The sequence below is a fragment of the Gavialis gangeticus genome, unplaced genomic scaffold (assembly GCF_001723915.1).
Source record: "Gavialis gangeticus isolate Ggan-Ray unplaced genomic scaffold, GavGan_comp1, whole genome shotgun sequence".
Lineage (NCBI taxonomy): Eukaryota > Metazoa > Chordata > Crocodylia > Gavialidae > Gavialis > Gavialis gangeticus.
This window is the reverse complement of record NW_017729004.1, coordinates 6,184,325-6,193,048: the sequence shown is the minus strand read 5'-3', so window position 1 is coordinate 6,193,048 and position 8,724 is coordinate 6,184,325. Positions and strand designations below refer to the sequence as shown.

At 41.4% G+C, this 8,724-nt stretch overlaps 1 protein-coding gene across 1 annotated transcript in view; it reads right to left on the bottom strand.

Moving 5' to 3' along the window:
* Window positions 1-5,412: 5,412 nt before the first annotated feature.
* The window catches only part of OBSCN (obscurin, cytoskeletal calmodulin and titin-interacting RhoGEF), a 287,786-nt gene continuing 284,474 nt past the window's right edge, over window positions 5,413-8,724 (bottom strand). The window contains exon 90 of the mRNA XM_019507926.1: window positions 5,413-7,013. Coding sequence (XP_019363471.1) covers window positions 5,528-7,013 — 1,486 coding nt within the window. The 3' untranslated portion in view covers window positions 5,413-5,527. The remainder of the gene's footprint in view (window positions 7,014-8,724) is intronic.

The following is an 8,724-nucleotide window of genomic DNA, read 5'->3' as shown; positions in this document are numbered from 1 at the left end:
TTTTACAGTTAGGGTGGCCAAAATCTGGAACCAACTTCCCAGGGAAGTGGTCCTTGCCCCTACCTCAGGCAAATTCAAGAGGAGGTTGGATGATCACCTGTCTGGGGTCTTGTGAACCCAGCATTCATTCCTGACTGTGGCAGGGGGTCAGGCTAAGTGATCTGTTCAGGTCCCTCCTGACCCTAGCTACTATGAAACTATGAGTTGTGTGTGAAAAAAGGATGTTAAAGAGACTCTATGGGATATTTTCTTCCCATTGCATTATCCATCATAATCAGGGATTCTGGTTTTCTCCGATTTGAAAACATTCCCTATTTTTTGGATTAAAAAAAGCAACCCCAAATCCACATTTTTCTGTGTTTAATATTAAATGTGGTTAATATATAGATATATAGGTAGTGGTGTTTCATTTTAATCATGGAAAAATGTGGATTTGGGGTTACTTTTTTAAATCTGAAAATTGGGGATTTTTTCTAAATCAGAGAAAACCAGGATCCCTGCTCATAACAAACCAAAGTTGGAACTGGAAATCTGTTTCCACCCATGTAAAATTGCTTTATTTCCCTCAACCAATAAGTGCCACTGTTTTTAGGTTTGCTCAGGAATGCTGACAGTCTTCATTTTCTATCCACTGGAAGAAATAAAACAATGGAGATTTGGGTTTTATTTTGCTCCCTTCCCATCTCACAGAAAATAATTAGTGCAGATGAACTGTGCCAGAAAATCTAAAGGCAGGAAGGCAGGTTGCATCTTGGACCGGTCTTCTTGGATTGCATTTCCTATTCAGTGTTTTTTTAATTTACTTGAGGTGAATATAGTGACAGTGAGAAGTGCTTGACTGACAGCTGAAGAGACAGCAGCCCTCCGTTTATCTACAGGACATGTCCTCATATGCATCATCTGGAAGGGCTGTGTTCAAGAGTGAAAAGCAGTTGGCTGTTGAAAACTATTCACTGCTTGATTGTCCTTGTCACACCGCTCACTGGTTATCGCAGTGCTGGTGTCAGTGAGCTTACCTGAAGGTAAGTGAATTATTATGTAGTGCTGAACGCTGTCTTATTAGGAGGGAGTGGATGGCAATCTAAGTAGGAACTGAATCACATTGAGTCATTATCAATACACACTTAGCTCCTCCCGACAAATTGGTTTGAGGTGATCAGGCACAAGAAATGGAGAGTTTAGACAAAGGTAAGCCCTGGCACTTTTCCGTCTTGCTCTGGCTTGCATTCACCATAATGTGAGCTTGAGAATAAAGTGAGCATCACTCCTACCCCAACCTCTATACACAAATCTGTAGGTGACGGGAGGCTTGAAACAAAAGCTAAGTGGCCCATCGTAGGGCCTGAGAGCCGCTGACATTCAAACTAATGAGGAGCCAGGGCTACTCTGTGCCCTTCCCCTTCTCCCTGCAGCACTGATTCACCGTGGAGCTGCCTTCCCTCAGGCTAGGGTAACATGAGAAAAGTCACGTGAGTACAGACACCAAGCTGCAGAAAAGACAGGCCTTAGCAAACTGTATTTCCTGGCTGGGAAATATTGAATCAGAAGCAGTGCAAACCTTATGGCGATGAGCCCTTTCTGACTCATCTTCCATAACCCTGATAAAGAGGAGAGTAATTCAATCATTTTGAAGTTCAAATTCAACTCGGAGAATCTCCCAGGAGGCTGACAAAGACCCCAAACCTGTCATCATATGCCAGCTTTTTGCCTCTCACTGAGCGCGTCTACATGGGATGCTAAATGTGGATTGGACTAATTCTACTGCCCATTAGTGCGGCATGCAAAACCCATGCTAATGCGCTATGAGCGGTAGAATTAGTCTAGTGCGCATTAGCATCACAAAAAAAGCATGCACTGGCACTACTATGCAGTAGCATTGGTTGCTGTGCGTTGTGTTAATACCTGTTATTACAGGTACTAAACATAGTGCGCAGTAACTAGGGTGCATGAATGCACGTGTAGATGTGCCCACGGTCAACCAAATTCATGTAGGTCCCCCCCACACACCTTAGTGCATTTGGGATCTGATCTAACTCTCACTGGGTGCATCTACACACGCACTTTCATGAGCAGAAGCCTATTTTAATGTGTATTAAAGCATCAAAAAAACCCCATGCGCTTCTGCTAATGTGCATTAAAATAGGCTAATGAACCTTTTTTTTAGTACCTCACAATGGAGGTACTACATTTAATATGCATTACCAAAAGCACATTAATAAATGTGTAGATGCACCCACTGAAGCCTAGGGAAAGCCTTTCTTTGTCTTCAGTGGAAGAAAGCTACAGATCTCAGAAAACCACAAATCAACCAAGTCACAAAAGAGAGTGAGCTCAATGACAGCTGATGCAAGACATTTATTGATACGAACTTCAGCATCTACTAATATAACTTGACATAGTTTTATTTTAGGGTGGGGGTTTTTTGGCTCTGAAACAAACTGAAGTTTCCACCTTTTTAAATACCTTTTTGTCTGCAAGAACTGCAGTTAAACATTTTTGTATCAATTTGTAATACACCGTTATGTTCTCATCTACAAGAAATAAATCCCCACACATTTCCTTACTTATCTACAGATTTTAAATCACTTACAAGCATAATTTTTTAACCTTCAGGAAAATACTTCGAAAATAAATGGAAAGAGTTTTTCATACAACTTTCAATTTTTTTAAAGCAATCTCGTATAGGATTTTCCCTTACTTTTAGTTGATTTTTAGTTGATTTTTTTAAACTGTCAAAATGTAAACAGATGTTATTTTATTTTTGGTTAATAACAGAAATATAACTATTTCTTTCCTATGCCCTGAAATGCAACTCTACAGCGTCAGTAACAAAATCATTACTCAGCAAAAATCAGACCAGGCTAACATCATCCCCATGTTCCTTTGTATACTGGCAGACCTAACATCTTTATTTTTATTCTCACTTACAGACTATTATAGGCAAAATTCATCCTTCAATATAAATCTCAAGTAAACCCACTGATTTCAGTGGAATTACTGAAGCTTGATATTGGAAAAACTGAGATGAGAATCTGGCCTAATAAAAAAAAAAGAAGTATTTTCAGTTCAGAAGTATTTCCTCAATGTATATCAGTTACTTTCCAATGTACAGTATACAGTGCAATATTTCTCATAGGTGAGGAAGCACTACTTTTTAGGTATTGTATAGCTCAATGATAAAATATACAGTGTAAACCAATGAGGTGTTATGAAAAATATGATAGTAACATAAAATAGGTTTGATTTCTTTCACCACATGTAGTCACTGAGAAATATCCAAATGTCAAAAATGTAGTGCACATTATTGGATAAAATATACCTTTTGGATACTGAAAATAAAAAAAAGCATGTAAAACGACTGAATTAATTTTAGTCATCATATCTTCAAGGTGCAGCAATCAAGATAATTATCGTTATTTCTGAGAAGGCACGTTTCTTAAGTTAAATCATTTTAAGAAGATTCCCGAACAATTCCTGAACAAGTTTCACATATTATCTAGTTAGAGAACGTCAAGCCAGAACATCGCACATCAACATTTTGAAGAGAAAATTCAGTCCGCTCTAAGATGGTTATCAAGTGAACTGTCTCTCAGGATTTCTGTAATATCCTGGTTATTCTGTCACATCCAGACAAAAAGTTGGTGTTCTCTAGCAACATTACAGTGTAACTCAGTTTAAATAAGGGTTTGCGTCTTTTTCTCATACCTTCTGTCACAGAGCAATGCCAGATACCTTAGAGCCAATTCCTGGTCTTATTGAAATCAATGGAAAAGTTCCCACTGACTTCAAGTACGATCAAGATGTGGTCCTAATAGCTCAATCCTGCAAAGGGGTTTTGAAAGTGCTATGCAGCATCAATTTTCATTGAAGTCAATGGAAGTTGAGAGTGCCTAGCACCGTTTTCATTGAAGTCAATGGGAGCTGAGAGTGCCTAGCACCATTTTCATTGAAGTCAATGGGAGTTGAGAGTGCCTAGCACCATTTTCATTGAAGTCAATGGGAGCTGAGAGTGCCTAACACCATTTTCATTGAAATGAATGGGTGTTAAGAGTGCATAGCACCTCTCAGAGTACTCAGCACCTTGCAGAATTCATGCCATTAATGAAACAGGCACCACCACACATACTAAATCTCTCACATCAATGCTCTAGAGAAAGAAAAAGTAGTCTATGATAAAGGGTGACCTCTACAACATAACTGAATATAAACACTTGAGAGTTCACTACACATCTTGTACTGGCAGTATTGTCAGTGAGCATAAAACATTGAAACCCAGGAAAAAGCTTATGGCACAACGTCCGTTAACTATTTAGCTTATGTATTTAGTTATTAGCTAAAGAGGGTTTTACTGGATGAGGGTTGCACTCCTGTTATTTTGATCTGGCTCACTGGTAAATTTCTGTATATTTGGAGACTCTAACCATTCATTTTAATGGCAATATTTAACCATTAATATGTCCAGGAAACTCTTTATGCTTACAGTAAGTAATCATTCAACAAAATAATTCATTTGTGGCTCTCCACATGCCTTGGCTTGACTGATCTATACTACATTAAATTGCACATTCTGTTTCATTCACCAGATTTTTTTCTTACATGCAGGTAACACAAAGCTGTATCTGATTTTAGAGGGCATACAGATCTACTGAGCCTGAAAACAGGCTGCAGAGTTGTGAAGCCTGTGCCTTTATGCAACCATGTCAGGAACAATCAAAGAGCAGGTGTTTAACAAGGATGGTTTTTTAATAGAACAGTGTTGTACCACGGGGTGAAATCCTGCCCCTGCTGAAGTCAATGGGAGTCTTGCAGTTGACTTCAGTTGGGGCAGGATTGCAATCAAAACGTTTGGGCAGTCGCTAAAGTGAGTAGGGTAGTTTAATAACTGCAGGATCTTCTATAGGTTGTTTTCCATAGCAAACGTTAAAATAATTTAAAGAGAGCTCATTTTAAAAGGTTTATGAACATGTTTTTGGCAGGGCTAAGTTGCGTCATTGGTACTTAGTGACATTAAAACAGTGTAAGCCCTTATAACCCCGCTGGCATGCACATTGACAGGAGACATGTTTGGATGACACTACCCTTCCTTCTCCTGATTCCTCAAAGGCCCCGAGGTCTCTTGACCTTCTTGCCACACTGTAACTTGGAAGTTTGACACCTAAAGTGATTTTTAACCTCTCAAAAAAAACTGTCCTTATTTATTTATGTAGTATTTTTGTCACAAGTCGGAGAAGCAGGCTTTCCTACATCTATTGTACCTGACTGTCACTGTTGCTTGGAATGATATGTGTTCTCCAAAAGCTTTTTCATTACAACCTGAACTGACAGAAATGTTCCCTTTAAGACTAGAAAAGCTCTACATCACCACATTACACATATTTGCCCACAGGTTTTGGTTTGGTTTTTTTTTTCTCCCTTTTCTTCTTTGTGCTTCTCACCACTCATTCCTCCCATCCTAGACCTTTGTTCATTTGCTTGCTTGTTACTTATTTACATATGGCTTTATTTTAAGGATCAGGCTCGTATCTGCTCAGCTTTGGGAGGGGTCCTCCGTGCTGATGTGCAACATAACGGGCTCTCCGATAGTGCCATAGCTGACGGTTCTGGTGGAAACTTCAGTTTTAAAGCTGGACTGTCCATTGTCCGGTGAGAGCTGGACTTCGGTACAGAAGGATGGCTTCATTTTAAAAGAGGGTCCCGGCGATATGCCAGGTGCTGTTGCTGCTGTGCAAGTTTCACTGACGTGGAAAGAAACGTTGGACGGACCCATGGACTGCATTCCTGTTACTCTCGATGCTGACATGAACGTGCCTCCGGGAAGGTGCTCCTTGAACTTGCTGAAGAAGCTTTGCTTTGGCTTAGGAGCCACAGATCTCCCCAGATTCAGCAGCACTGGCTTCCCGATGGTCGGTTCATTAATTTCTGTCTGAAGCACAGAGATCTCACAAGGTTTGTCTCTGGGGTAGTTCTGGTTGTCACACCCATATGTCTCGCCTTCTTCAGGAACGTAGTCTTCAAGGTCTTCCAGAGTCAACGCCTTCCCATTGTGGGTCAGGATTTTGGGGTCCCGGTTGCTAATATCAACTCTTTCTAGTTCTTCGGGCTCATCAATTATAACAATATTGTCTCCTTCTGGAAGACCCTCATCTTGCACTGGCTCCAGCACTGCCTTTTCAGCAGTCCACGGTACTTCTAACTCATCAGCAGCATCTTTTTTAACCTCCGCACTCGCTTGCGAATGTAGGAGGTCATATTTCCTTACATCAGCTGTCTCAAAGCTGAAGGTTAAGGGTTCACCCCCACAGGCAAGCAGTGGTGAAGTAGTTTCTGAACCACTGCCCTCACTTACTTCCTGCGTGCAGGTCTTTCCTTCAGTCCCACAATCGATAAAAGAAGTGCTGCCTAACTGTTCGGGCCCACACTGAGAACTCATGTTATCACTGCTGACTGGGTCTCCTTCCTGGTCATCTCCGTAGGCCAGGGGAGGGATGTCAACTTCTGAAAGACTGTCAGTAGGAAGGGAAGACTTGGCTTGCTCTACTAATTTATTGTTGGAGTTATTAGTGTTTGGATCATCTTCTGGGGAATGCCTAGGTCTGGGACCAGGCAGAGTGAATGTTAGCACGCCCGAGTCATCTTTTTCTTGTTTCACTGGGGACGCTCCTCTCTTCCTTGTAGTTTTTTGTGGTTTTTTCACCTTGAATTCAATGATTTCCTCCACTTCAACCCATTTGGGTTTCTGTTCTTCCGCCTTGGCTTCTATGATGATATCTCTAGATGCCGCTCCTTGTCTTTCATCTGGCTCCGTCACAAAAAGCACGGGGATGGCGCCTTTCAGAACCACCTCTTTCTCCTGCTTGTGTACAGGCTGCTGGACCTTCGAAATGTAAACGGGCTCTGGCATCGATAGCTCTGGTCGTGGAGACCGAGATGGAGAGTGTCCTGAAGGAGGCCGGGCAGGAGACACCCTTCGCTTTTGCCTTGGGGTCTTCACCACGGTTGTTATCGTTTCCTCTCTGATGACAAAAACGGTTGAAATGCAGTTGACACGAAGGCAAGGACCTTGCTGGGAGCCGCGCTCCCTCAACGCATGCGATGGTTGACAAAGGCACCACAACAGGGTTAGTTTTGAAAGCACTTCAGCTTTTCGTGAGAATTTAAGTCTGAAAGGGGTGTACACACACACACACACATACATGAGCCTGCCTCTACCTCACTTTCAGAATCAAGATATCTCAGGACTGCTCCATCCACATGGAGCTGAGACCCATTAATCTCCTTGAGTGCACAGAGGAAAATCATGTAGGTCCAGGTAAGAGATGCCCACAAGGTTTCATGCTGCTTTACTGATCATTAAAAATGATTTTCTTTAAACAAGCGCTGTTCTGCCTTGCATGCTTTTAGCAGCTCCATCCAAAGCTCTCAAAGACACTCAAGGAGATCATAATCTCCTTGGGGAAAATCCTGGCCATGGTAAACTCGATAACAAAAATTGGATTGACGTCAGCAGGGTCAGACCCCTTTATTTATAATCACATGGCCTTCTCCTGTCACTTAATGAATGGCGTGAAAGGAAGTGCTCATTTACCTATAAATCAGTAGTGTGAACAACAGACCTGCATTTCCATACGTACAGTAAAACTATGTTAGAAGAGCATTATGCTGGTGTGCCAGGAAGCCAAGAAAGGAAAGGCAATTTATACTGTGTTGTTCTGAGGATAAGTCAACATTTTTCCCCCTCCTTCAAAAATAAACAATAATAAAAAAAATCCACACTTTACTTATATCCAGGGCCCACGTATAATCAGGCCTGAGACACTGGGCAATAATTGGATTGCAATGCCTGATTTTCAGTTTGCCTTTGCAGGAACATCAATCTCCGCTTCAAGAAAATCTGTTTTTTCCTAAAATTGAAACCGAAAATGTGGGGTTGACTTATAATTGGAACAATACAGCATTTTTCCAGAAGTTCTTCATGCCAAGACAGTTATTTTCTCTTCCCCTAAATAACATACGTATACATTTTCTTCTTTCTTTCATTATTTCTACAGTAACGATGATGATGCAGTAGCATACCGGACTCCTCTGGGTGCGTCTACACACTCATTAATGCACCGTAGTTACTGTACCTTAAGTTTAGTACTTGCATAACCAAGTACTAAATCAATGTGCAGTAACTGGTGCTACTGTGCCGTAGTGCCAGTATATGGCTTTTTAATGTTTTTAGTGTTATTAGGTTATTAGATGCGTCCACTGTGGAAGAAGTACAGGATCACCCTGGGTACGACTCCTGAGCATGGAGGTCTATGCTCTTAGCATAGATGAGTTAAAACAGAAACCAGATTAAATAGTTTTCAAGATTTCAGCCTGGAGCACTGAATTCCAGTTGATCAGGCTATTTCTAACTTACGTTCTTGACATGTAGCTTTTCTTTGGCTTTTTCAGTGTTGTTTTCTGTGAAGGAAGTGTCACGGATGTGGGGGAGGTATAAACTTCTGACACTATTGAGTGAAGTGGCTCATCCGGGGGTGTGGGGGTAGGGGAGGCGAAGCCAACTTTGTTTTTCATGGAAATACATTCTCTAGCCTGAAGCACTAGAGACAGAGAAGAAAACGAAGCTAAAATAAATATTTCTCTTTTTGCTGCCTACTTCCTTAGCGGGCTAAGGAAGTGATACTTCCTCTCTACTTGGCACTGCTGAGACCCCAGCTGCAGTGCTGTGTCCAG